This window comes from Canis lupus, chromosome 2 (genome assembly GCF_048164855.1).
Source record: "Canis lupus baileyi chromosome 2, mCanLup2.hap1, whole genome shotgun sequence".
NCBI classification, from domain to species: Eukaryota; Metazoa; Chordata; class Mammalia; order Carnivora; family Canidae; genus Canis; species Canis lupus.
The window spans coordinates 54126982-54154503 of record NC_132839.1 but is presented as its reverse complement, the minus strand read 5'-3'; the positions used below and the strand labels follow the sequence as shown (position 1 = coordinate 54154503).

At 48.3% G+C, this 27522-nt stretch overlaps 3 protein-coding genes and 1 long non-coding RNA gene across 11 annotated transcripts in view; 2 read left to right on the top strand and 2 right to left on the bottom strand.

Moving 5' to 3' along the window:
• Window positions 1–150, bottom strand: part of WDR93 (WD repeat domain 93) — a 48292-nt gene extending 48142 nt beyond the window's left edge. For 2 of the 7 annotated variants that reach the window (XM_072799815.1, XM_072799847.1), the window contains exon 1: window positions 16–138. The gene's annotated coding sequence lies outside the window, so the exon portion shown is untranslated. Of the gene's footprint in view, window positions 1–15 lie in introns of all 7 variants that reach the window. The other 5 variants (XR_012018162.1, XR_012018161.1, XR_012018160.1 and 2 more) reach the window with 5 other exon arrangements.
• PEX11A (peroxisomal biogenesis factor 11 alpha) lies at window positions 57–10487 on the top strand. Of its 2 annotated transcripts, XM_072799874.1 has the most exons (3): window positions 57–269; window positions 6091–6206; window positions 8435–10487. In XM_072799874.1, the coding sequence occupies exons 1-3, from the start codon at window positions 214–216 to the stop codon at window positions 9004–9006; spliced, it is 744 nt and encodes a 247-aa protein (XP_072655975.1). In that variant the 5' UTR covers window positions 57–213; the 3' UTR covers window positions 9007–10487. The 2 variants fall into 2 exon arrangements, with proteins under 2 accessions (XP_072655975.1, XP_072655985.1); XM_072799884.1 differs by lacking the exon at window positions 6091–6206 and having other exon boundaries at window positions 80–269.
• LOC140618012 (uncharacterized) lies at window positions 1649–2954 on the bottom strand. Its single transcript, XR_012018169.1, has 3 exons — window positions 2800–2954; window positions 1865–2037; window positions 1649–1748 (listed from the first exon to the last, which is right to left on the bottom strand). It is a non-coding gene; the product is annotated as an uncharacterized lncRNA (long non-coding RNA).
• Window positions 10488–14272: 3785 nt separating the features above from the next.
• PLIN1 (perilipin 1) lies at window positions 14273–26409 on the top strand. The gene is made up of 8 exons (XM_072799865.1): window positions 14273–14548; window positions 16891–17095; window positions 18815–18897; window positions 20204–20468; window positions 20774–20946; window positions 23303–23491; window positions 23898–24143; window positions 25018–26409. The coding sequence occupies exons 1-8, from the start codon at window positions 14504–14506 to the stop codon at window positions 25351–25353; spliced, it is 1542 nt and encodes a 513-aa protein (XP_072655966.1). The 5' UTR covers window positions 14273–14503; the 3' UTR covers window positions 25354–26409.
• Window positions 26410–27522: the final 1113 nt, after the last annotated feature.

Here is a 27522-nt window from a genome sequence, read left to right as displayed (position 1 = left end):
CGAAGTTCCGCTCACCTGGGCCGGCGGCGGTGCGTCTCCTTAGTAACCGCCACTTCCGGTCCCCGCCGGAAGCCCGTGAAGTCGCTCTTCCGAAGGCGCGTCCGCCCGCCCGGGTGGAGGCGGGGAGATTCAGCCTCTCCCGCAGGGACCCAGTGACACCTTTGAGGACTCGGGACCGAACGCGGAGCGACACGTGGCCTCGGGCCGGGCGCCATGGACGCCTTCACGCGCTTCACCAACCAGACCCAGGGCCGGGACCGACTCTTCAGGTGAGTCAGGCGCCGGCGGCCTGCACCCCTTCCTGGCGCTGCGACCCGAGCTGGTCCCTGACCCCTGGCTCCCCGAGGAGGGACTCGCGCAGTGGACGGCGGCGGGACGGAATTGGCTTCCGAAGCCCTTCTCGCCGGCACTCTGCCGGACCGGGCCTCGCGGCCGCCCTGACCCCAACCACGGCCCACCAACCCACCAGCGCTCTCCTAACCCGGGGAACACCGGGTCTTCTCCACTCGGCATTCCTCCCGGGAGTTATTTTTAAGAATTTAATTTTTGGGGGGACGCCTGGGTGGCTCAGCGGTTGAGCGTCAGCCACCCAGGCTCGGGGCGTGATCCTAGAATCCAGGATCGAGTCCCGCATCGGGCTCCCTGTAAGGAGTCTGCTTCTCCCTCTGCCTGTGTCTCTGCCTCTCTCTGTGTCTCTCATGAATAAACAAACAAAATCTTTTAAAATTTTTAATTTTTCAAAGTAATCGCTACACCACAGTGGGACTCGAACTGGCAACCCCGAGATCCAGAGTCCACCGCTCCACCGACTGAGCCAACTAGGCGTGCCCCGCTCCCCACCCCCCCCCCCACCCCCCTGTTTGTTTCTTTCTTTATTTTTAAGATGAACTTTGGGCTGACATTTGTGGCCCGGGAAGCCAGCCACTTGGTTGTGGCTTCAAATACCCCCATGAAATGCTTATGGAGAGACAGAATTTGTATTTCTCTTCTATTATTGCCCTTCTATCTCACTGAGATTGTAGGAAAGTAAAGATTCTCCCTCTATCCTTAAGGTCTTTCAACTAGACTAAGAAATAAATGTACACGAAACAGGGAAAAAAAAAAAAAAGGTGTGTGCACAGAGTCCCAGTATTGAAATTAAGACATAAAGAAATGACCCAGGGAGGCAGTTTGTCTACATTTTAGACAAACAGACAATATATTTGTGAAGAATTGGCAGGATAAAGAAAACAGGTGTTTTGGAGCTTCCTTTAGGAGCAAATCCTAAACAGGATTTAGGCTGAAATAGTAAGATGAGAAGAAGAGGAAAAAAAAGTAACGAGGTTTGTTTCTATAGATTTCTCTGTTTTAAAGCCCTTCTTTGGTGATAAGGAAGTCTTTTTACTTAGTACAAGGAGGGTATTTTTTTCTCATGGGAGATGGATTTCCTACTTTCTGGGGGATGGAGAAGAGTCTGAGTGTCCTTGCACTGCTGTTTCTTAAATAACTTTTATTTAGAATAATCTATATGCCAGAGTGGCACCTTTTGGGTTGGCCTACCCTTGGCCCCTACAGTTTCCCTTTCCGAAACTTCCCTGGAAGTTTCTTACATTAAAAGTTGAGCTGGTAGATTGTCCCATGTCCTTGAACCAGTGTCTGTCCTTGAACCAGTTCCGACGATAGGTCATTTTAGTTAAACTCAGGAGGTGGTGACGCAGTGTGTTCTAAGTTTGGCCAGGGTTCAAATTATCAGATTATAAATAAGGCATCTTTAGGGAAACAAAAGAAAAACAATTAATGATTAGATCAAATTATGAACCAGCTTCTGAGTTCTGAATGTAGCCAGTCAAAGATTTCTAGTTGTTAAGGTTTAAAGCATCTTTACATAAAGTGAGGGCAGGCAGTGGCAACCTGACAGAGTTTCTTGGTTTGTAGTTGAGTGTTTCTGGAGATCATCTTGAATGGCTTGTAGAGCACCAGGCATGAAGATTGTTCATGTGTGAGCTGTTGTGACTTTTCTGAAGTTCACATCAAGTTGTTCATACTCAATTTGCAGGGCTTTAAGAAAAAAGGCAATCCTAGTTATCAAATGATTTCACGTCAAAAGGATAGGAAATACCAAAAATACTAGTTTGGAGAATTGTAACCAGGCTTCGGAAGAAGGTAGAAGAAATTAGGATCTAGCCCAGTTTATAAAGAATTGTATTTGAATCTAATTTCCACAAAGGTGTATTATTGAAACATAATTTTTTTCATATACTCACTCTCATTTTACCAAAGAGAGCCAAATCAAGACTAATTTCTTACAAAATAAATCTAGTTGGGATAAACTTGGCCTGGTTATTTACATAAGTGCAGCAAAAAGCAAAAATGGTGATTAAACATATAGGCTCTTTTAAATCGGCTTTGCTGGAACTTTTTTATTAGGAATCTCCATACTGAACTTTAAACAACCTCTTGAAGCCAGAAGCCAAGTCAAATATTGCCATCAGACTTCACCTGTAATACCGAGAGATTAAGGTTAATTCTTCTAGGGACGCTTGGGTGGCTCAGCAGTTGAGCGCCTGCCTTTGGCCCAGGGTGTGATCCTGGAGTCCCAGGATCGAGTCCCACGTCGGGCGGGATTGAGTCCCACGTCAGGCTCCCTGCGTGGAGCCTGCTCCTCCCTCTGCCTGCCCCTGCCCCCCACCCCTCTCTGTCTCAAGAATAAATAAATAAAATCTTAAAAAAAAAAAAAAAAAAGTTAATTCTTCTCTTCTTGAGGTCCCCAAAATACCCTGAGGTTCTTGGATCTGTCAGGAAGTGGCCTCCTTTACTCACCTGGTAAGGCTGCTGGGAGCCCTGTAAGCAAGCTCTCAGGCTCTTTTTCCAAAGGCCCTTACTGGCTCCTTAGAGTCACCCTTACTGCCTTAAAACTGTCCAGTCATATCTTAGTCAATGCCTGTCTCCCAAGTGTGACATTCCAGTCAAAGCCTTGGTAATGTAACCCATGTTTCCACTTGTGTCCTGTTACAAGGAGAACTAATTCTTACTGAACTTACCTAAATATTGTCCAAAAAAAAAAAAAAATAGAATAATTCAATGAGAGTTTTTGAATTCTGGAGGGATCAGATAAGGAGAGAAAGTGTTGTAAATCATAGGTTAAGAGAAAAACTTTTCTTAAATCTGTAAAACAAAGCATTAAAAAATTAGCAATGTTTCGAGCAAAATTGTCAATTATAATTATTCTCCAAAGTTCATTTAGTCGTTATTCTTGATCTGCTTAAATTCTTTTCTTCCATTAGTTACAAAATTCCTTACCCAGTTCAGTATTATAATCTTAAGGTTATCGAAACCTATATTTGTAAAAATTCGTTTTTAGGAATCTCTTAAGATAAAACATATTTGCAGGAAGCTTTTGTAAAAGAATCTGAGTAAAGTATTAACTGTCTATAAATGATAAAAATGTTAAAAATGGCCATGATTAAAGATCTGACTAAAGTTTGTTAGGAAGCAAAATTTCCTGTTCCTACATTTCCTACATAGAACATTTCAAAATATTTGATCATTTTACTTCTTAGTACAGGGAGGGTATTTTTCATGTGGGAGATATGTTTCCTGCTTTCTGGGGGATGAAGGAGAGTCTGAGTGTCCTTGTACCAGCTGTTTCTTCAGTAACTTTTATTTAAAATAATTAGTGTACAGATTTTGGGGCAGCCTGCTCTTGGCCCCTTCAAGATTCTATGTGGAATCGTTTTTTGTTTGTTTTTTTTTAAGATTTTATTTATTCATGAGAGACACACAGAGAGAGAGAAAGAGAGGCAGAGACACAGGCAGAGGGAGAAGCAGGTTCCATGCAGGGAGCCCAACGTGGGACTCAATCCCGGGTCTCCAGGATCATGCCCTGGGCCAAAGGCAGGCGCTAAACCGCTGAGCCACCCGGGCTGCCCAGTGTGTGGAATAGTTTTGTGAACCATAAAACAAAGTACAATATGGAGAGCACCAGAGTACAATATGGAGAGACAGAACTAACTGTACCTCTAAGGTGCATGCTATGCTGCTGGAAATACTAGACAGAGATTGTGCTTTTTTTTTTTTTTTTAAGATTTTATTTATTCACTTGAGAAAGAGAGAGCATGAGTGGGAGGAAGAGGAAGAAACAGACTCCCTGCTTAGCAGGGAGCCTGACATGGGGCTCTATCCCAGGACCCCAAGATCATGACCTGAGCCGAAGGCAGATGCTCAACCACAGAACCACCCAGGTGCCCTGAGATTGTGGTTTAACACTAATTAGTTTCCAATTAGTAACACTAATGATATTTCTTTTAGAAATTTGGTTGGAAAAAAAAATTTGGTTGATTCTTAATAAAGAAAGAATAGTTAGGGTTGTGATTTCATTTAACATCTTTCCCTTCCCTTCTCTCCTGGATATGGAAGGGCTAAGACAGTCCATGAATGCCCCCAGTCATGAGACTTTTGGAAACCGATTTTATCCAGATTTTGTTCTCAGTGTGTTACAACTGTTCATTCGTTTAACCCTCATCACAACCCTAAGAGGTAGATACTCTAAATTATTCCCATTTTACAGATTGGGAAACTGAGGCAGAAGGTTAATAGGAACTAAGTGGCAGATCTGAGATTGAAATCCACATGGTTGACTCCAGTGCCCACATAGTAATAACCAACCCATACTACTGTTGTAATTAATTTGATGGATTTTTTTAAATGGTTGCATTATATACAAGCTTCATTAAAATAGAAGCCTTCTAATGCACTGGTCTCGGAATGTACCCTGCAAGGTTTATCAGTGAGGTTGGTTAATAAACAAATTGTTTATGATATACTTTTCAGTAAGATCTGAGATCTCTAGTATTTATTTCCCAACACCCATGGTGATCTATAGCTTCCGTAAACTAACTGGCATTCATAAAATAATACCTTGGTTTGGGACACATTCCTGTTATTAGACCAAATCTGAAAAAGGGGGACTTATTGGTGTGACCAGCTTGAGCTCTATGGCCATGAAGCTACTTTATTTTTTTTTTTCATGAAGCTACTTTAAAAGAGAGAGAGATTGATTCTTTTTAGTTCACCTCCAGTACCAAATTCACCATTTTGGAAAATGTGCCACATTTTATTGAGCATAATATTGGTAGCTGACAGTGGTTCCAGTGCAGTTACAGGACTGTGGGAAACAGGCACCCACTTTGTTAAATATTAATGTGTTTAGATGTTTGATTCTGTGATATAAAATTTCTCATGTGTTAATGCTTTTAGTAAGGATTGTTATTTATAGTCCTAGCAAAAATCACTTTACTGAATATTTAGTATTTTTAGGGAAAAAAACAAAACAAAACTAGTTAGGGTTTTATATAAATACAGGCTCGGGATCCCTGGGTGGCACAGCGGTTTGGTGCCTGCCTTTGGCCCGGGGCGCGATCCTGGAAACCCGGGATCGAATCCCACGTCGGGCTCCCGGTGCATGGAGCCTGCTTCTCCCTCTGCCTGTGTCTCTGCCTCTCTCTCTCTCTCTCTGTGTGACTATCATAAATAAATAAAAATTAAAAAAAAATACAGGCTCCTGCTTAATATTGAAAGACAAATATAAAAACACATCTATATGTATTTATGTTGGCATGTATTTGATCTTTTTACAAAAAATTAAGCAATGTGCCAACTAAACTTTTCATTTGGTTCTGGTCTGAGTGTATGTCCAATCATATCAGTAGTTGGTAGTAGGTAAAAAGTTCATTTTAGAAATCTGAAAAATCATTCTATATAGGAGAAAATAAGGAATATGGATCACAGGAAACTTACCATGAGGGAGATATTTGTACATTTTATTGCTTTGACTACCCATTTCTCTGTGCCAGCAACAGGCCTCTTTAGGGGCTGTTCACTATTCCTGCAGAGTTCTGTTGCATTACCTTTGTGTCATATTTCCATCACATGTTCTACCCTTTGGCCCTTGGAGTGACTGTTGCAAAATTATGCTCTTGTAAGAGCCACTTCCATGAGAAATTGTCTTGGAAATTTTGCTTTTAGCAACACACTTTTCTGCTTTCCTTACTGCATGAATCAAATTTTGTTTGGTTTGTAAATCATTCTCCTCATTTTTTTTTTCCATTTCAGAGCCACTCAGTACACATGCATGTTGCTTAGATATTTGTTAGAGCCTAAAGCTGGCAAAGAGAAGGTGGTAATGAAGCTCAAGAAACTGGAGTCCAGTGTGAGCACTGGCCGTAAATGTAAGTACCTGGTCTCTTGAGGGACAGTGGCTCCTGGTTTCAAATCATCAGACCCTGTAATTCACAAAATGCTTTCTAGATCATTGATTTCTAATCCATCATGTTTTTTGATGAAGTTGACCAGTAAGGCTGCCCTCATGAAATGACAGGCCCAGAAAATTGGATGTTTTGCTACCGACCATTTGCAAACACCCTCCTATGTGCACACATGGTGCTGTACCGTATCTTTTTGCTTAATCATAACCAGTGGACATATGGCATTTTGCTCGTCTTTCATTCTTAGAATTGTACAACGTTTTGGCAGTCCCTAACATGAGCTTCTGGCTCCTGAAAGGCCTTTGTATTTTCTAGAAGAGCAGAATAGCTTACCTTTTCTCCTTCTCTTGAGGGATTGCTAGAGAAAATCAATGGGGTGGTTCTCAGCCTGTTTGTGGGGTGGTTTCATGTTCAAGGCAAAAATGAAGTTAGTGTTTTACACTCTATTAATTCAATTTAATAATAAAGCATACCGGGAAAACCTCGTACTTCTAATAACAATTTCATACCCAAATCTTAGTTGTTTGGTAAGAATCAGATGTTGTCACAGCAGGAAGGTGGAGATGTTAGAGTGGAATATAGAAATTAGATGTTGAACAATTATTTTTGCATACCTACCTTAGGTATGGTGCTGAGCTTTATGAGACAAATAAGATTACATGGTGTAAATAATAAGATTTAGTGCCAAATATATTAGCTAGGATAGAGGGAAAGAAAGGTTTAGGAGGAAGTGGAACTTGAGCTGTAGCTAGAGAATAAGGGAAGGAGAGCCTTTCTGAAGGATGATTTCCTCTGTGAAAGCTCAGAACTGTTATGAGCAGACCATTGTATTGGACGATCAATGAGGAAACTAGTTTGACAGAAGACTTAAATTTTCTTTTTTTTTTTTGAAAAGATTTTATTTATTTATTCATGAGAGACACAGAGAGAGAGAGAGGCAGAGACATAGGCAGAGGGAGAAGCAGGCTCCATTCAGGGAGCCCGACGTGGGACTCGATCCCTGGCCTCCAGGATCAGGCCCTGGGCTGAAGGCAGCGCTAAACTGCTGAGCCACCGGAGTGCCCAGAAGACTTAAATTTTCAAGTGGAGGCATGTTGGGGGTAGGGTGAGCTTTGGGGGATGGCTTTGAAGGATAGGATTAGAAGTTCTCAGATTCTTTAGTATGTTAGAACTCACAGGTCCTTTAGAGGTTACTAGTCTCTGAAGTTGAGGAAGGAATTACCCAGGGTCATTCAGCCATTTTGATGTAAGAGTCCGAACTGGAACCCAGGATTATTCATTACATACTCTGTTTTGTGTTATTTTTGATATAATACCAGACATTCTCTTGAGATTATAAGTCTATTGAGGATATTAAGTGTTTGCTGAGTCAAAAATATGGTCCTTAATGGAAAATACTTCTTTTGTATTCTCCATAATGTTTAGGACTATAACTCATTTTGAGTAGACACTCAGTAAATATTTGTTGATTAATACATCCCCGATTAATTGAATTACATGCTCAGATATGGCTATGCCTTATAGTGGTTGATTGAATTCAACTAGGAGTCACATATGACAATATTAATAGTTTTCCTATCCTCTAAATCCTACCATCTCTACGGAGCTGAAGGGGCTTTGGGACACAGAGATGGCAAAATGATAATGGTGTTTTATTTAAAAACAAAAAAAAACAAACAAAAAAGCAGTCTTTTGTCTGGAAAGTCAATAAAATCTAAGGTATCGGACTCTCCAAAAGGATATTGGCATCTGGGTCGGGAGGAATGGCCACAGTGAATCAAACCTTAATATGTGCAAAAATAAACAAGGAAGTAAATAAAGTTGCATCTAGACTTCATGTTATCATAGTACTACTTCTAAAGATGTAGAGCTGATAAGCTGATAATAGTAAAATGTCACAATCCACACTCATGATTGACCTTGCCTGAAGGATGTTGTAAGCCAGTGTTAAGGTATTCACTTGAATAGAAGTGATAAATTTAAAGAGTTGCTGTGTTTTATGCCTTCCAGGATCATTTTGGGTGTCCTTAATATGCTGTAAAGTCCTTCCTTATTCCTGAGTGAAGACTGAGCCTCAAATGACAGTTAGTTGTCAGAACACCAGCACTGGTCTCTCATCCTGATATAGGGATCCTGCCTTCATATCCCATAGTAACTAAATATTTGTTAACTGTTGTGGGTTCTTCTTGCAGGGTTCAGACTAGGCAATGTAGTACATGCTGTGCAGGCGACTCAGCAGAGCATTCATGCCACTGACCTGGTGCCCCGTGTATGCCTAACGTTAGCCAACGTGAACCGTGTGATTTATTTCATCTGTGATACCATCCTCTGGGTGAGGAGCGTAGGGCTTGCCTCTGGCATTAACAAAGAGAAATGGCGAATGTGGGCGGCCCGCCATTACTACTATTCTCTCCTGCTGAGCCTGGCCAGGGATCTGTATGAAATTTCCCTGCAGATGGAAAAGATTGCACACAACAGAGCAAAGAGGGAGAAGTCACTGTCTCAGGATCCTCTTGAGTACAACGTGGCTGATGAGGAAACAGAGTGGCTCCAGTCCTTTCTCCTTCTCTTATTCCGCTCTCTGAAGAAGCATCCTCCCTTGTTCCTGGACACAGTGAAGAACTTCTGTGATATCTTGAACCCCTTGGACCAGTTGGGGATCTATAAGTCCAATCCTGGCCTTATTGGACTTGGAGGTCTTGTGTCTTCCATAGCAGGCATCATCATTGTGGCATATCCTCAGATGAGGCTGAAGATGCACTGAAGTGGTTTCAGACTGAAGAGACAGCATCCTTAGGATGGACATTTTTGTGAGCCACAGACCATGCTATACTGAGCATAGAGACTCGTTCATGGGAGCATTTCATGACCAGCGATGTGAGCAGAGGTGGGGCCAAGAATGGAGAACAGGAGTGCCTGGAAATTTGTGTTTTTTAGAGAGATGGAGTGACTTCTGCATTTCTGAGTATTTTCTTTTCATCTAATACTTAATCGAGCATCTGATATGCTCATAGTGGGAGCTTACTATTTGCTGAGTAGGTAAAAATTGAAAAAGGCCCAAACAATTGAACATTAATATACAGTGACCTTTTGGTTGTGTGCCTCACTACTGTAGGTCTGATACCCAGCCCTCTCTCAGACCTAGTAGAGGCCTCTCATTCCTCTGACCAGATACCAACCCCAGCTCTTGCCTCCCCCCCCCCCCCCCCCCCCCACTTCTCCATAGAGGCCCATGCCAAGACACAGGGGAGCTAGGCTTACGTCCTTTTATCCTGTCATTTCCTTGTCCGGAAGTAGAATCAGAAATGCATCAGGTCCCTTCATGGTGTAAATGATGACTGGGTAGTACAGTGAGTAAGCAGAAATCAGAAGCACATGGAAAGGACTAGAGTACCTGTAATATGGGAGGTTACAACAGGTGCTTGTGGGTAGCCTGTGACAGATGGACAAAACAGGTTAAAAAAACAGGCCAGCACCTCATTCCTCTCACTCCCAATCCAGTGTTCTTTCCAAAATAGTTTGTTGCCTTCCTGATTGAGTGGAAGTGTGAGACTCCAGAATCCTGTGTGAAAAGCCTTTTTTTAGAACTTTGTTAGTGGTTTATGTAAAAAAAACTATCTAGATTTATCAACCAGATTTTTTATTTAAAGCCATATAACAGTTTGGGTACTTGTACATTAATTTTCATCAAAATTCATGCAGTTAAGAAATTTCATGAATACTCTGAATGGAGGAGCATCACAATTTTCTGTGATAAATCAGGCTTCATATGTGTGGGGTGGTTGGGGGAGTGGAAAGAGCAATTAGGGGCTACTGAGAAGACCGTTTATTCATGGTCCTCCTTCCCATCTTGGGTGTTGAGTTCTTATTTGTGATTGCAGATCCTCCAATTGGAGGGCGGTGATATAGAAAAATAGGATGCTGTCAGGTAGGAAGCCAATGTCAGTCCTATCAGTAAAGCCATTTCACTTACCTGAAGGGAAATGAGAAGAGAAATGCCACTAAATAAATTTCCCGTAAATGTGAATGAGATTCTTAAGAAGTAGACTCAGGTCCTTGGCTCTCTTATTTTTAAAGTGATTAGTCAAGATAACGAGATTTGAGAAAACACTTGGGGAATTTTAAGAGGAATGAAAGCTGCTAGGTCAGGGCAAATAAAACGTTTTAAGCAATTAAATATTACTTTGTCCAGATCCTCTACTATCAAAGGTTAATTATGTCTAATAAATTTCTAGACAAAAGACACTCTTGTATCTGTGAATATATTCTGGGAATGAAGAAGGGCGATCCAGAGATGATCAGAGTATACACAGTTGGTAGAGAGAGCTCCAGGAAAAATAAGCTCTCGCCTGGAGGACCCAAGCTGAGGAAGATGATCAAGAAAGCTTTAGATTGGAACATCTGCGTTGAAAGAGACCTCTGGGATGATCTCATCCAGGAGAGGGTCTTCTGTATTAACTCTCAGATGGTGCTTTGGCTTCTGTCTGGAGAAGTTGGCCTCAAATCTGTGGTGGCATGTTATGGTGGTGTCCATCTTGGTACTTTTGTCCTCTAATTTAGGGTGGGTGATGAGTTTGGATAATAACCACCCCTTCTGGAATTTGTGAAAACCTTAATGGTACATCCTTCCCTGTGCATCTTTCTCGTTTCTAACTACCTCCCCACTCCGAGCCTCCGCATTCATGAGGGGTTCTAAAAACCAAAGACATTCCTAATAGATGTACAGGCCAGTACATTCACAACTGAATATTGTTCCCTGAGAATTTATCCAACAACAGATGTTTGAATGCCATGCTTAGCTCTGGGATCTACTTTATACAGGAGGACCAAGGTCTCTATGCTCATGTGGAAAGGTAAAGGGGTGAGAGGGGTGCGGCGGGGTGGGGAGGAGGAGGAAAGAAGATAACTATCCTTCAAGCTGAGGCTGGAAGACAGACTGCACCCAGGGGACCGCCCTAGGCCCTTTCACCACTCCTCACCTCTCACCCACATTCCAGACTCCCAGCCGAAGCTGCCAAAGGGTCAGCTTTGTCAACAGAGCTTTCCGGCACAGAGCCCTATACACTCTCTGGCCCAGAGCTGTTACTCCAAAGGCTTGGAACCGCCCTCTGGCCCAATTCTCCAGACACAGCCTCATGGATAATTTGTCCTGAATCCTGAAGTGAGGGCAGAGTCTCCTTTTTCAGATGCTGCCTTTCCTCTCCATTACTGTCTTGTATTTTATTTTTTTAATTTTATTTTTTAAGTGGATGATTTTTTTAAAAAGATTTTATTTATTTGCGAGCATGAGAGAGAGAGAGCATAAGCACGGAGCGGGAGAGGGAGAAGCAGACTCCCCACTGAGCAGGGAGCCCCTTGTGGGGCTTGATCCCAGGACTGTAGGATCAGGACCTGAGCTGGAGGCAGACGCTTAACCAGCCGAGCCACCCAGGTGCCCCACTGTCTTGTATTTTAAAAAGTCTGAGTTGGATCAGTATTAAATATATCATATATTTAGAACTCCTTTTGGAGGCTCCCTGCTTAACTCTCCTCCCTTTTTCTGACCTCTCATTCCCTGCCTTATTCTATCACAGATACAGACTTGATTACCAAGGATCTATGAGAAATCTTCCCACCTTCTGCCTCTTTCTCTTATTGCCCACAGCATACAATTTAGAGAGTCAGCAATAGAGGTTATTCTACCAACAACAAGGAAAATAAGTTTTGTCCCCTCATTATCCATTTTATTGTTAATAAAGCCCCAGCATGGAGCTTGAGCCCTCGACCCTGAGATCAAGAATTGCATGCTCTACAACTGAGCCAGCCTGGCACGCCCTATCCCCATTATCCATTTTATTTCTAATTTTTATTCACCTTTAAGATTTTATTTATTTATTTGCGAGATAGAGATATCAAGAGAGAGCATGAGCTGGGGAGGTGAGGGGAGGAGCAGAGAGGGAGAAGCAGACTTCCCATTGAGCAGGGAGCCCCATGTGGGGCTCCATCCCAGGACCCTGGGATCATAACCAAACCCTTAGCTGACTGAGTCATCAGGTGCCCCATTATCCATTTTAAAAAGCCCTTCTCAGATAATCTGAAAACTATGGCTTATACCACAGTCCTCTATCATCTTTGAAGCCAGGAACTGGAACTCAGGCTCTTGCCTGATTTGTTGCTAAGGAAGGGATGAGAAGTAATACTTCTTGGTTGTCTAGATGCTATTGATCAGTAAGAGGATCCTGGTCAACACTAACACTTTTCCAGACTCAGCAAAATCCAGTTGGCTCTCCACAGCATATTCTGGTGGCACCTTAGACCAGGTAGAGTTCAATAAACTTCCTTGAAATCTAGTAATTCTAGAGGTTGAAATTCCCTGCTCAAAGGCTAGATTGTCAAGGAGTCAACCCTTAGCTCTTGTCCTTTTCTTCACTGAGAGCAATTTATCTCTCTCCTTTTAAGATTTTATTTATTTGAGGGAGCATGCATGAGAGAGCATGCATGTGCACACACACACAAGTGGAAAAGGAGCAAAGGGAGGAGGAGAGGGAGAAGCAATCTCCTTGCTGAGCAGGGAGCCCAATGTGGGGCTTGATCCCAGGACCCTGAGATCATGACCTGAGCCAAAGACAGCTGCTTAACCAACTGAGCCACCCAGACACCCCGAGAGTAATTTATCTTAGTAACCAAAGAGTAGTAAGTACATTCAAGTGAACTTCCTGTGTGGGTTTAAATCTTACTGTTCAAAATTTGCTCTTAATAGTAAATAGTAAGGGATGAGGAAAATGGGTTGAAAACTCTTACAGGAGACTCTGTGAAAAAGGAGCCAAGGATTATAGAACTTTAGAATTTATGAGTTTAATGACCTATAATCCCAACACCTTCCTTCTGGAAGGCACTTTTTTGAGAACCGGGGCCTGAAACATGTTACAGAAGGGATATTTCAGGAACCTGGGTGGCTCAGTTGTTGAGCATCTGCCTTCAGCTCAGATCATGATCCCAGGGTCCTGGGATCGAGTCCCACATCGGGCTCCCCACAGGGAGCCTGCTTCTCCCTCTGCCTAGGTCTCTGCCTCTCTGTGTGTGTCTCTCATGAATAAATAAATAAAATATTAGAAAAAAACCCACAGATATTTCATGGCTCTGGAATAAGAACCCTCCTGGAGCTGCATCTCCATCAACTCCGCGATCCTCCTCCTCCTAGTTGGCTAAATCTCCTTACAGAGGTTGGGATATATGTTCAGGGGACCCTGGCTCAAAAAAAAACCATGACAACTGGCTGACCCCATGTCCTCTTCCTCCCTGCCCTCCTCTAGCTGGAAGGTGTTAGTAGCATTGCCCAAGGCTTCCCTGGATCAGCTAGAATTGTCTCTGCTGGGGGAGATGCTCAGCAACCCGGGCTCTGAGACAGCATCAGCTAGTGTGAGTGCAGGGATCCAGAAACATCTGCCTTCCCTGGTTTGTTTCTAAGAGGTAAAGGGAAGAAGCTGGTGGTGGGGGTCTCCTGAGAATGTCCCTGAAGATGAAGAGGCCTACAAGGAATCCACTGAGATCATTCAAGGTGAATGACCAAGAGTGTAGGGTAGATATGCTGGGGCACTAGCTTTTCCAGATCACAGCTGAAATAGCTGGTTTTCAGTGACTAGTTGCTTCCTCACTGAGCATTCAGGGAATGGTGGCAGATAGGGTTGCTTAAAAAGAGAGGAGTTGGGATCCCTGGGTGGCGCAGCGGTTTGGCGCCTGTCTTTGGCCCAGGGCACTATCCTGGAGACCCGGGATCGAATCCCACATCGGGCTCCCGGTGCATGGAGCCTGCTTCTCCCTCTGCCTGTGTGTGTCTCTGCCTCTCTCTCTCTCACTGTGTGCCTATCATAAATAAATTTTAAAAAAAATATTAAAAAAAAAAGGAGTTAATGCAGAACTTTTTCATCAGAAAAGACTAAACTTGAAACTTACTCTTTTAGTCTCTTGGATCTTCTTCTGGGAGCCCCTTACCTCCATATAAAACCTCTTCTCTCTTACCCTTATTTGTCATTTCTTACCCCAAACCCTTATAAGAAACATCAATCTTGACAAGTAGGCTGTGGGGCAGCTCCTCCCAGTGGGGCCCTAGGGAGTGGCCGCCTGTCTGTGACACTTACCCTCCAACCTGATGTCTTCTGTTGAGGGAGCTGGAGCTCCCAGCAGCCTGAGCCCAGTTGGAGCTAGGGGACTGATCCTACAGGCCTCCAGCTGAGGGCTTTCTGATGGACCTGCAACTCTGCCTTGCAGCTTGAAGAGCTACGATGGCAGTCAACAAGGGCCCCACCTTGCCGGATGGAGACCTCCCTGTAAGTAGCTTGGGCCTATATGAGAAGTGGGGGGACCACTGAGCAGGGGAGGAAGGAGCCGGAGAAGAGGTTCAGGGGACTCAGAACAAATTCTGTCTAGATTGTGTCCCTCTTTTCTTGACCATCATGTCTTCATTACTCTTGCCCTCAGTACCTTTGGTAGGGGGGCTCTTAGAGGATCAGGGGGAGTGCCTACGGAAAACTGAGCTCCTCAGAGGAAAAGAACAGAAATATTGGCTGAGAGGGTAAGGAGAAGAAGGGAGCTACTGCGTTCTGAGCGCTGATGCAAAGGCCCGTGCTTTGCTCACCCAGGCGGGATATAGATTCAAATGCCGAGCCACTGCCTTCTGTAATTCCAGGGTGTCGTGCATGTTCTAGAATACATGAATGGCACCTCTATGAGTTATGCAGTTCGCGGCCTGAGCTGTATGTTGGAGGAGCATTGCTTCCGGGGTTTTGTGTGCTGCCTGGCTTTCACTGTGACTTGGAGCAGTCTGAGACTTTGAAGTGTACCTGATGCCTCCCGGCCAGGCCTCGGATTTAGGCACAGTTCAGGTAGTTGGTGAAACTTTAAAAACTGTGAACCTATATAACACCCATCTTGTCCCAAGTTAGGCTTTAGCTAGCGTTTGCACTCAGAATCACCATTAGGCTTTATATTAAATCATAGAGCAGGGATGCCTGGGTGGCTCAGTGGTTGGGCGTCTGCCTTTGGCTCAGGGCATGATCTCAGGGTCCCAGGATCGAGTCCCACATCAGGCCCCTTGCAGGGAACCTGCTTCTCTCTCTGCCTGTGTCTCTCTGTGTGTCTCTCATGAATAAATGATTGAAATCAATCAATCAATCATAGAGCACAGAAGCATAAAATGAACCAGTGCATAGTTAATCCAGCCTAACAGTGGGTGGTTTATTCCCTTCCCAGGACCTCTCTCTATCCCTCTTTGGCTTTGCCTACAACAACCCCAGAAGGCTCCGTCCAAATGTTAAAATATACTCTTATTTACAGTCATAATCTTTTTCTAGTTCAAATTTCAAACTTGGCTGCAAAATGAGAGTGAAAATATTGTAACCTGTTGTTACAAGTCTCCTTCATGGGTCTCTGAACTCAACCTACAAATAGAAGAGGCTAGGTCCTTGACCCCAGAGGACCTTTCGAACTGCAGAGAGAGCTCCAGCGTCTGAGTCAGGACCCGGGGCACTTCCTCCTTTTTACTTTTCATGTGGAGAATCCTTAGCACTCTTAAGTGGACAGAAGACTATTAACACCCTACACTAGCTTCAACAGCCATTAATCCCATGGCCAATTTTTTGGCCCTTGAAGCACTTGAAGCACTTGAAACATAGTCTGAGCGCTCCATGTTTAAGAAAGGCAGCACTAAGCTATAGCATATCCAGAGGGGACTACCAGACCAGGGCAGTAAGCAAAGTTAGGATCTTAAGCTAGTTAGCACCCGAGAGGGATCACTGAAGGAAGACATACTGCCTTCAAATATGTGGAAGGCCAGCCCATGCATGGTGAAATAGATTTGCCCATGAATGATGAAATCGATTTGCTCAGTGTTGCCCCAGAGGGCAGAGGGGAGAGTGCAGAGCAGCGGGTGAGGGCGCTTTGCGCTCAGTGGTGCAGTCCAACAAGGGCCACAGGCCACTCTATGAGGTCCATCTAAGGAGGCATCTAAATACAAGCCTGCCCAAGAGACTATGGGAAGCCCTTTTGCTACAGAGGCTCCTGGAGGCCCAAACATCTGTGATTCTGTGCTGTTGGGCAGATCTAAACTTACCCCACCACCACCACCCCGGGTGCAGTCCTGATTGACTTATTCAGCCAGAGTCACTGTACAGGCTCTAGGCTAGACAGTGGGGACCCAGTGATGACAGTCCCCTGGGAGAGAGATGAGTACAACACAATCCTAGCACAGCACCATGTGAGGAATGTAGAGACGAGCCAGGGAAGGAGTGATGGCTGCTGATGTGAGCGTGGAGGGGTGGGAGGCTTCAGAGCAGCAGAGGCTCCAGCTGTGTCTTGAGGGAGTGGCATTCTGCCAGATAGAAAGGAGTATGGGAGGGAAGGGGGAGCACGCACGGGCAGGCGAACAGCATCCGCAGGCCGAGAGGCCGTGTTCCAGCAGCTCCCCAGAGCCTGGACCAAGCCAGGAGAGTGGCAGGCTGGCTCTGGTTTTTCCTGTTGGCCATCCAGAAACCTCGGTGGCCTGCCCCACCCCCCCAGGTCACTGGGACACAGGCTTGCCTCATCAGTGGGCTGCATGACCCAGGGCCACCTCCCCAAGAGGCAGGAGTGTGCAGGGGAGCACCATGATTGTCTTCCTTCCTTCTGGCACTAGGAGCAGGAAAACGTGTTGCAGCGGGTCCTGCAGCTGCCAGTGGTGAGCGGCACCTGTGAGTGCTTCCAGAAGACCTACACCAGCACCAAGGAAGCCTACCCACTAGTGGCCTCTGTATGCAATGCCTACGAGAAGGGCGTGCAGGGTGCCAGCAGCCTGGCGGCCTGGAGCATGGAGCCGGTGGTCCGCAGGCTGTCCACCCAGTGTGAGTCCTCGTGGCACTTGCAGGCCACCATCCATCATTCTCTCACTGTCTGATAGCTTGCTTGTCTGTCTGCCAATATTTCTGTGCACCTTTTTGCCTGTCTGACTGCCTTTCTAACCACCTACATCCCGTTACATGATCTTATCTACAGATACAGGTGATACAGTTACAGATGGCTGTAGGTATAGGTACGGAAGTAGACATACATCTCTCCTCATCTGTAGATCTGGCCATCTACAGCCCAGTCGTCATTTTCCTGGGATGACAGTGACAGGCCAAAGAATTGGCAGGGGAAGGGATGGGCAGAGCTGTGTGGGCAGTGGTGGGAGTGGGGCTCATGGTAGAGCAGATATGCACTTTGGCCCCAAATTGGGCAGCAGCAGTAGGAACTAGCAGAGTCTGACACAGAAGCAGGGGCAGCAGACACTAGGTCTGGCCCAGCAGAGCCTTGGGGTGGCAGAGTGGCTGGGGGATGGCTCAGAGGGGGATGGGAAGACCTCTGGGCCCAGCAGCAGAGAGGTAGCAGCCAGGGTCCTGTCCATGCAAGCCCTACTACCTGACCCAGCCCAATTCAAATTGTTCTGCCCCATTTGAAAATATGGTCTCCAAAGAAAGGCTCTTTTATTATTATTTTTTTTAATTCCAGTACAGTTAATATATGGTGTTATGCTAATTTCAGGCATGCAATATAGTGATTCAGCAATTCATCATGCAGTGCTCATCATGACAAGTGCCTCCCTCTTGACAGGGCTGAGGGAAATTCCAGCAGCACCAGGAAATCTAGAACCTTCTATCATCCTGATTAGAGAACTATGGGTATCTGAGGATTCCACCCTGGGCTAGCCTCCCTGCCTACAAACTCGTTAAATAATTTTTCTGGGTCTCATTTTGTCCAATCAGAAGATGGCCCATCTCATCTGGGCTCTTCTTTTGCTTGAGAATTTTGGGAAGAAAGGTAAGCTATCTGGAGAGAGAATATATGAAAAAAAATAGAGAACTAATCTCCATGTTCATGACTGCAAAGCTCTGTCTTCAGCAGCCCTTGGGCAGTAGCTCCTAGAAGCATCTGCATCCTCTCACACTTGCTCCCCTCTCTGGGGGAGCTCCTTTCTCTTCCCTGTGACCCTGTTCCCATTTTTGATCATCTTACTCCTTGAGGGTAGAAGGAAGGATGTGGATAGTCTGGGGCCTGGGGCCGGCTGCAGCTCAGACCTGGTGACCCCTAGGACTAAGCAGTGCCGGCCCTACTCCCACAAAGCCCACCCAAGGGCCCTGCGGCCCCTCCTCTCACACCTTCACTCCCCTTGTCCTTCATGCCTACCCAGACCTTACCCAGAGAGGGGAGGGACTATTATGTGCTGGTGAGTCACAGAGTCCCTGCTGCTTCCTCCTCACCCCAACTCTGCGAGGTAGGCACCACTAGTCAACATTTAACAAATGGGGAGCAGGTTGACACTTGCCCAGATCTGCAGTCTGCGGGTGCATGCTCAGGGCTCTGAGATCTGCCTGACTCCAGAGCTACACAGAGGGAAGACATGGGCTCAACCTCTAGGAGTCACAGAGGATGGGGGCTAAAGGTGCCGGGAGAGGGGGGTGGAGCTCAGGTTCCAAGATGCTTTGGAGGCAGCAGGGCTGGGGGGTTTTGAGGGCTCCGAGATGCCTTCTTTGGCACACTGGCAGGTCCTCACGGCTCACCCCACTGTGGCCCTTCACTTCTAGTCACAGCTGCCAATGAGCTGGCCTGCCGCGGCCTAGACCACCTGGAGGAAAAGATCCCAGCCCTCCAGTACCCTCCTGAGAAGGTGAGCCCCTTCCCCGTCTCTAGTGTCTCTAGTGTCTCTAGTGTGCCGGTACTCTGGGAGGGGAGGGCACAGGCCGACGACTACCAGCCTTTCATTTCAATCCAAGTGCCATCCAAGTTTGTGGGTGGCTGCCTGCCCTTAAGGCCACACAGTGGGCTTGTTCCTCTCCCTGTGGTGCCAAATGAGGGCAGGCTTTCTGGAAAGCAGGAACAGCCTAGGGGCAAAGTCAAACAGGGACTTGGGGTGGGTCCCACTGCTTCTGATGCCACCATTCCCCCTCCCCCATCCCAGGATACCCAGTGGGTCTGCCCTGGGCCACTTGGTAACTACAGTCACCTAAGATTGTGAGCTGTACTCATCAGATCTTGTGCAGTCCCGCGTCCTCAAAATCAACCCTTTATGGACCATGAGACTGAAAAAAATCACTTTACTTAGCTATATATTCATTGGGCATCTAGTAACTAAGGGCCATATCAGATGCTTTTGGGGAATTACTGACCAACTATCTACTCACCCCACAAACATTTACTGAGCCCTACCCTGTGCCAGGGGCCATGATGCGATTTATGGGGCCTTCCCAATTTAATCTTCTCTTGTCAACCCTCTGGGACAGAGTGAGTATCCTCATTTTACAGATGAGAAAACCAGTGATTTCTCCCTGGCCACACAGCCTTAAGCAGAGGCCACATGAGAGCAGGTGTGTTGGCTCAGAGGCCTGTGCTCTTCACATGTTTCCAGATGAAGGGCATCTTTGTCACAAAAGAGCTTCCAGATGAATAGGAGGGAAAGAGAAATTATTCCAATATGGAGCTGGTAGGAAGATCAGCCACATCTTTGAATCAGTCTAAACGAAGATGGGGATGTGTGTTCTGAGGGATGGACAGACAAGACATTCAAGGAATTTGAGAGCGAAGTTGCCTTATGTGCATGAGAATATCAAGGCTGGTGTCACCAAGGAGTTGGCCTTTGGAGGGTCAGTTAGCTAGGATCTTGACAGGCCGAAGTGGAGCGTGAAGAAGCCGGAGATTCATGCCCAGGGACGAATGGAGCCCTTTCCCTTTAAAGCCCAGCTTAACCAAGGAGCCTGGATATTGGTGCCACTCCACTGGGCCTGTATTTTATTTTTTAAGTAAGCTCTATGCCCAATGTAGGGCTTGAACTCACGACTCCGAGATCAAGGTTACATGCTCTTACCAACTAAGTCAGCCAGATACTCCCCACCTCGGCCTTTAGGTGAGACCTTCCTGGAAGCTGGGCTCAGGGCTACCAGACCCACAGGCCTGACTCCCCTCCCCATTTCCCCCAGATTGCCTCTGAGCTGAAGGACACCATCTCTACTCGCCTTCGCAGTGCCAGGAATAGCATCAGTGTGCCCATCGCCAGCACTTCGGACAAGGTCCTAGGGGCCGCTCTGGCCAGCTGTGAGCTCGCCTGGGGGGTAGCCAAAGACACTGCTGAGTATGCTGCCAACACCCGGGCGGGCCGGCTGGCCTCTGGAGGGGCCGACTTGGCCCTGGGTGGTGTTGAGAAGGTGGTAGAGTTCCTCCTCCCTTCAGCCAAGGAAGACTCAGGTATCTACTGCTAGGGGGCTGGCAGACCTGCCCTGGGAAGGGAATTGACTGCCCACGCTGCCTGGGAATTAGCAAGAGGCAGCCAGGGCGCACCTGGCCACTACTCTGGAACAGGGAAGGCCCAGCAAGATTTCCAGATGGATCTATCCTAAGTTAGCCTCCTCTCTCCATTTGTAAGTGGGGAAAGTGAGTGACCCAAGTGGTGGACCTAGGGTGACCTCTTTCCAACCCTAGACACAGCCCAGCTCCTCCAGCCCCTCTCTCTCTGATCAGCTTTCCTTTCTTTCCCCCTAAATCTCACCCAGCCCCTGCTCCAGGACACCAGCAGACCCAGAAGCCCCCCAAAGCCAAGCCGAGCCTTGTGCACAGGGTTGGGGCCCTGGCCAACATCCTCTCTCGACACACCTTCCAGACCACAGCCCGGGCACTGAAGCAGGGCCAGGCCCTGGCCATGTGGATCCCAGGCGTGGCACCCCTGGTGAGTGTCTGTCCTGAGTTCTGGCTGACCCCCCAGTCTGTGTCTCTCCCATCCCTCCTCCAGCTTGGGCTGGGGCTTTTGGTCTAAGGACAAGAGGCCTTATGGGGACTGAAGGCCAGTCTTCTGGGCTTTAGGAGAGAGAAAGGACAGGACGTGAGCCAAGGGCAAGCCACCCACTTCTGTCTCTCTCCCTCTCCCTCTGAGTCCCACCCCCCAGCATTCATCCTGGCAAAGGGGCTTCTTGCTGTGGGCTCTCTCCCACCTATGAGGGAGCAGAGACCCTCAGCTGCTATCCAGGCACTGGGGATTGTCACCTGTAAATAGGCAAGGCCTCAAACCCCTTCTCTTGGGGAGAGAGTGCTGGCGGGACTGCATCCCTGACTGACCTCAGGTTTTAAAAATTTCTCTTCTAGAAGTGTCTAATTTGCATCCTACTTGCACCTAAAGTAAAGCTGCCTTTTCTAGACCTGGGCAGGGCTAACCCTCCACCGTATCCCACTCTCCACTGTGTATTTTAGCAGATATAGACTGGATTTTTTTTTTCATAAGGACCTTTAAGTAAGAAACTAAGGCCAAAATAAAGGAAATAAAAATTGAAAATTAAAGCATAAAGGTCAGCAAACAAAACAACCACTTCTCAGCCATCATTTGGGTGACACTTTTATTTATTTTTAAGATTTTATTTATTTGACTGAGAGAGAGCACAAGTGGGGTGTGTGGCAGGCAGACAGAGAGGGAGAAGCAGGCTCCCCACTGAGCAGAGAGCCCTATGTGGGGCTCCATCCCAGGACCCCAGGATCATGAGCTGAAGGCAGACACTTAACCAACTGAGCCACCGAGGCGCCCCTGGGTGACACTTTAAAAAGCATCATCAGGACTGACTCATTCACTCAAATGCTTGCTGAAAACCTACTAGGAGTCAGGTTCTGTGGCTCCAGTAGGGATACAGGAGTATCACTGTCCCCTGTGTTGGGGATCAGTTACCTACCAGTGGGGGCTGCAACTAACCCTTGTCTCAGCCTTATGTGTAGTCAGGAGGGGCTTCTGTACCATGCAACCTCAGGCACCCTATTCACATAGAACATAATGTTGTCCCCTGAAGTTCTATGGTGAAGACGCCCTGTTTGTAGAGCTCCCTGGGGTGAGGAATGAGCCAAGCTCTGCCTCAAGGGGACACTAGCCCACTTGCCCAGGTCTGTTTTCGCCCATGGGATACTGGAGTCCTCTTGATTTTTTTTTTTCACTCTTTAAAGATCTCCAATGAGTATCTACTAAAGTTTTTTTTTTTTCTACTAAAGTTTAACACACCTACCCTCCAAGACTCAGCAATTCAACCCAACAGAAATGAGAGCTTCTGTCCCCCAAAAGACAGGTCAATATGTTCCTATCAGTCTTTATCCTTGACCAAGAACTGAAAACAACACAGATGTCCACCAACAGCAGAGTGGGTAAATTGTGGTAGATATACATGATATATGGCCCAGAAGTGAAAAAGAAGGGGCTATTTAGAGGCACAATATCACAGATGAGTCTCACAACATCATGTTGAACAAAAGAAGCGTCTCATGAAAGGAGACACATCGCAATAGTCCATTTATATGGATTTCAGAAACAGGCAAAACAGTGCATGGTGGCAGAGGACAACATGTGGTTCCTCTTGGAGGGGGTTACTGACTGGGAGGGGGGCAACCACATGGCAGATTTTGGGGGTGTTGAAAATCACCTATATCTTGTCCTGTGGTAGTTACAGAAGTGTGTGCTTCTAAAAGTTCACAGAGCTACCCACTAATGATGTGTGTGCTCTAGGTATGCAAGTTATCACTTGAGGACAGGTTTTATTATTTTTTAAATATATTTTTTAAGGATTTTATTTATCCATGAGAGACAGAAAGGCAGAGACACAAGCAGAGAGAGAAGCAGGCTCCATGCAGGGAGCCTGATGTGGGACTTGATCTTGGGACTCCAGGATCACACCCTGGGCCAAAGGCAGGCGCTAAACCGCTGAGCCACCCAGGCATCCCTCGATAGGTTTTATTTTATTTTTTTAATTTTTATTTATTTATGGTAGTCACACACACAGAGAGAGAGAGAGAGGCAGAGACATAGGCAGAGGGAGAAGCAGGCTCCATGCACCGGGAGCCCGACGTGGGACTCGATCCCGGGTCTCCAGGATCGCGCCCTGGGCCAAAGGCAGGCGCCAAACTGCTGCGCCTGGGATCCCCCTCGATAGGTTTTAGACACAGCCTGCTGGGGCCAGGCCCTGGGGGTGAGGGAATTTGCCCTCTGGAGCTGCTAATCCCCCCGGCAGGCGCCGTGAAGCCAACAGCCTGTCTGGCCTTCTCCCCACCACCCCCAGAGCAGTCTGGCCCAGTGGGGCGCATCGGTAGCCATGCAGGTGGTGCCCCGGCGGCAGAGTGAGGTGCGGGTGCCCTGGCTGCACAACCTCACTGCCTCCCAGGAGGAGGATCACAATGACCAGACGGACACCGAGGGAGAGGAGACAGAGGAGGAGGAATCAGACACCGAGGAGAACAAGCTCAGTGAGGTAAGGGAGCAAGTAGAAGCCCAGTGGGGAGGTGGCCACCTCGAGGTCCCACAGGCCACTGAGGGGATGTGAAGCAGAGGCAATGGATGAAACAAGTCTATGCCCCCAGGCCCAGAGACATCATGCAGGCCTGCTGTGCTGTTCACTGTTCTCTCGGCAGACCCTCCCAGCAGCCTCACAAAGTAGGCAGGGCAGAGACTGTCTTTCCCATTTTGCAGATGAAGAAGCAGGTCCAGAGAGGGGAAGTGACCTGCCCAAGGCCACAGAGCTGGAAGAAATTGGCAGACAGTTTTTTTTTGATTAGGTGTCCAAGTTCTTTCCCTCCACTCCGGGAGGTGGGGGGAGGTGGAGGGATCAGGGCCATGGGTGGGGCTGCAGGAGGTGCTGACCTAGCTCTGGCCCCCAGGTAGCAGCCCTGCCCAGCCCACAAGGCCTCCTGGGCAGTGTGGCCCACACGCTGCAGAAGGCCGTCCAGAGCACCATCTCAGCCGTGACATGGGCACCTGCGGCCGTGCTGGGCTCAGCAGCGAGGATGCTACACCTCGCCCCAGCCCGTGCTGTCTCCTCCACCAAAGGGAGGGCCATGTCCCTGTCAGACGCCCTGAAGGGCGTCACTGACAACGTGGTGGACACAGTCGTGCACTATGTCCCGGTGAGTCCCACCCCAGGGTCCGGGGAAGGACAGGTAAAGCAGATTTGACTGAAGGGGCTGCAGCAGTCCTGCCTTCCCCAAACTCCTTGGCGGGCTCCGGTCCTCAGAGCTCCAGAAACATTTTGACAAACTGCACCCTTGATGAAGGGGGCCCTTTGCTAGCCCGGCAGAGAGTGTAGAGACCCTGGCCCGGGCCTGCGACCTTTCCCCCACATCCTCCCTTCTGACCCTCAGTCTGGGAGTTTCCAGGGGCCCAGCCATCCCCCCCAGGGGGTTTGCATGCTGCTCCCTGCTGCCCGTCTCGATAGTATCACCTATAACCAACAGGAAAAACCCAAGAGACACCAATACTGTCTCTTTTGGGGGTCCCCAGGCCCCTTCCCAGAGCAAGTTTTGGGTTGTGCAGGCTCCAGGGGGGCCAGGGACACACCAGACCCCTCAGAGCAAGGGTTGGGGGCAGAAATTACTCAACACTTCCAGAAGCATGCAGGGGTCTCGGCTGCCAGCCTGTTCACCTTGGGCTCCCAACGGCCCGGCATGGGCCCCCGACCCAGACAGGGGCAGGGTGTGGGCTGTGCTTGGGCCCAAGGGGGGGGCTGTGTGGGAAAGCCGCTGACCTTCCAGGAGGGAGACCCGAGGGGTCCAGACAGTCTGGGAGGGGGGCTGCCGGCCTCCCTTAGGGGTCGGACCGGGAGACCGCCGGAGAGGGCACGCCGTCCGGGTCTCCCCTGCCCGCGCCCAGTCCCACCCCAGGCGGTGCGCTCCGGAGGGCCGCTCCCGGGAGGCGCGCGCGCGACGGTCCCTGAGAAAGGCGGGCGGGAGGCGCGGGGACGGGGTGCAGGCCGGGGACCCTGACGCGCCGCCGCGCCCTCAGCTCCCCAGGCTGTCGCTGATGGAGCCCGAGAGCGAATTCCGGGACATCGAGGAGGCCGGGCGCCGGGAGGCGGAGCGCAGGGCGTCTGGGGCGCCGGAGCCCACGCCGCGCCCCCCGCAGCCCCGCGGCGGCCCGCGGCCCGCGCGCGGCCCCGGGGCGCCCCCCGGCCCGGGACCCGAGGACAGGCTGGACGCGCCCGCCGCGCCGCGCCCCGCCTTCCCGGCGGCGGCCCGCGAGAAGCCCACGCGCAGGGTCAGCGACAGCTTCTTCCGGCCGAGCGTCATGGAGCCCATCCTGGGCCGCGCGCAGTACAGCCAGCTGCGCAAGAAGAGCTGAGCCCCGCGCCCCGGGGCCCCGGGGCCCCGGAGCCCGAGCCTCGGTCCCGCCGCGCTGCCGAGGCGCGCGTCGTCCTGGCCCCGCTTTCGGGCGTCGCGGCCACAACCTGTTTTTAAGAAGCATCCGAGCAGCAGCTTGCTTTGACTCTACGCTTGGCGGCTTTTTGTTTTGTTTTGCTCTGTCTTTTAAACGAAGGGATTACTTGTCTGACTTGATCTCTCACCTCTTTAACCAAAGTTGTGGCCAAATGACATTTGACAGTTTCCAAAATTAAGCAGGAGTCTCTGACGTGTGTTTAAAGGCCTGAGTCGGGGATTCCTCTGAGTACCCAGGCTCCTACTTCGAAGGGAGCGTCAATCAGGTGCGAAAGCGGTTGTACGTTTATATTAAATACGCCCCCCCCCCCCTTACTGAGTACGCGGGACTCCGCAGGGCGAGCCCCGGCCTGTGCTCTGTAGCGCCACCTCCTGGCTCACGGCCACACTGCCACTTGCATCCCGCCCGCCTTGCATCCACCGCCCTTTGAAGGCGGGCGCCCCCCGCTGCCGGGGGACGGCCAACGGCGACTGCGTAGACCATACGTGTGGACGCTAGTAGCCACGATTCATTCCAAGCCCTATTTTTGAAAATGTCAATATTTGGTAAATCTAGGGAATGCGTATATACATTTTAATTCAAATATTGCAAAAGGGCGTGTGTCCTCTCTGACCCATTCCCCTTCACAAAAACCACCGCGCTGCCAGTCTCTGGTGTATCCTGCAGGTCCAGGCGGTGCATGTGAAACCCATGTGCGGAGCCCCGTCCCCCCCGCCCCCCGTTTTGCCCACACAGCTGTGGGATGATATCCTGCTTTCTTGATTGAACAATACATCTTAGAGATCTTTTTGTTTCAGCACCATAAATCCTCCTTGCTCTGTTTAATGGCCATGTAGTAAGTGTTTCATGATGTACATGTGCTATCCGTGGTTTCCTATTGATGGATTTTTAGGTTGTTTCCTTTTTTTTTTTTTCTTTTGGTCCTGCAAACAGTGCTACAATAAATGTCTGCATATAAAATGTTTTGTGTAGATATATCTATAGGAGAAATTTATAACTTGGAACCATGGCATGCTGGGTGAAAGAGTATGTGCATTTTAACTATTATCAGATAATAGCAAGTAGCCTTAAACCAAATTCAGTTTTCCTTGTTACTGTCATCTGCAGCTACACAGATAATTCCTACCTCTCCGTCAGACCCGTGAGCACCCTCTTGGCCCCCACTCTGTTGCACACCTGAAAGCCCAGCTTTTTGAAACTGAGTCTGGGTCCTGGCAGATCTTTGGTGTAATGAGTCCTTGGCCTTGATGCTTGGTTTTGGAATCTGAAGATGCCCAGGATGGGGAGATGGAAGTGCCGGTGGACATGCACCTGTGGACACGACCAGGACTCTGAGCTAGCCTTGGGCACTCCACCCCCACCTCTACAATCCACACCACTACCAGCAGTTCCCTGAGGAGGGAGTATAATCTGGCAAGAGGGGCCCTTATAAGCCAATATGGCAGGGGCTATAAAGATCGAGTCCAGCCTAGCCCTGACAGTGCTCCTGTGGGTAGCTGCTGGTGCAGTGACCTCAGGCCTCAGTGTGCAGAGAGGAACACCCAGCTGTTCTGGACTCACCTGTCCATGCTGCTTTCTTCCTGGAGCTTCAGAAACCACACTCCTGACTGTCCACTCTTCCATTGTCCTGTGGCTCTTCCTTCTAGACCATACTCCAGTTGGCACAAAAACTGCCCTCTCAGCAGCCCAGAAGAACTGGGGCCTTGACAGGACAATAGCAATCAACATACCTGCTGGCCAGGCCCGTACCCCCCACCCCCACCCCTCAGGTGTTGGGGGCCAGTGTATGGGATAGGACAGCTCAGGAAACAGTTTAAGTTGTAAAAGATTCTTTTTACCGTTAGAAACCTCTTGATTAGGTAGCAAAGTGCTCTGAGCCTGGACCTTGGGGCTTCTGAATACTTTTTGGAGAGAAATGAGAGCAAAATACCTCCTCTAAATGATACAAATGTACTTCATTGTCTGGTGTGAGACTCTTCACTGTTCCTAGACACATCACTTTGGCAAGTCTCCTTGCTCATGTGAATGTGAAGGCTCATCCACACTCATCTTTGTTGCTCATGACCTCAGGAA

Bases quoted from the DNA above. Each gene is read 5' to 3' on its own strand.
- PEX11A (XM_072799874.1), top strand. From the start codon at position 214: ATGGACGCCTTCACGCGCTTCACCAACCAGACCCAGGGCCGGGACCGA. The intron at 270-6,090 runs GTGAGTCAGGCG...TTTCCATTTCAG, and splicing joins GGCCGGGACCGACTCTTCAG to AGCCACTCAGTACACATGCA. The intron at 6,207-8,434 runs GTAAGTACCTGG...TTCTTCTTGCAG, and splicing joins TGTGAGCACTGGCCGTAAAT to GGTTCAGACTAGGCAATGTA.
- PLIN1 (XM_072799865.1), top strand. From the start codon at position 14,504: ATGGCAGTCAACAAGGGCCCCACCTTGCCGGATGGAGACCTCCCT. The intron at 20,469-20,773 runs GTATCTACTGCT...AATCTCACCCAG, and splicing joins TTCAGCCAAGGAAGACTCAG to CCCCTGCTCCAGGACACCAG. The intron at 20,947-23,302 runs GTGAGTGTCTGT...CACCACCCCCAG, and splicing joins TCCCAGGCGTGGCACCCCTG to AGCAGTCTGGCCCAGTGGGG.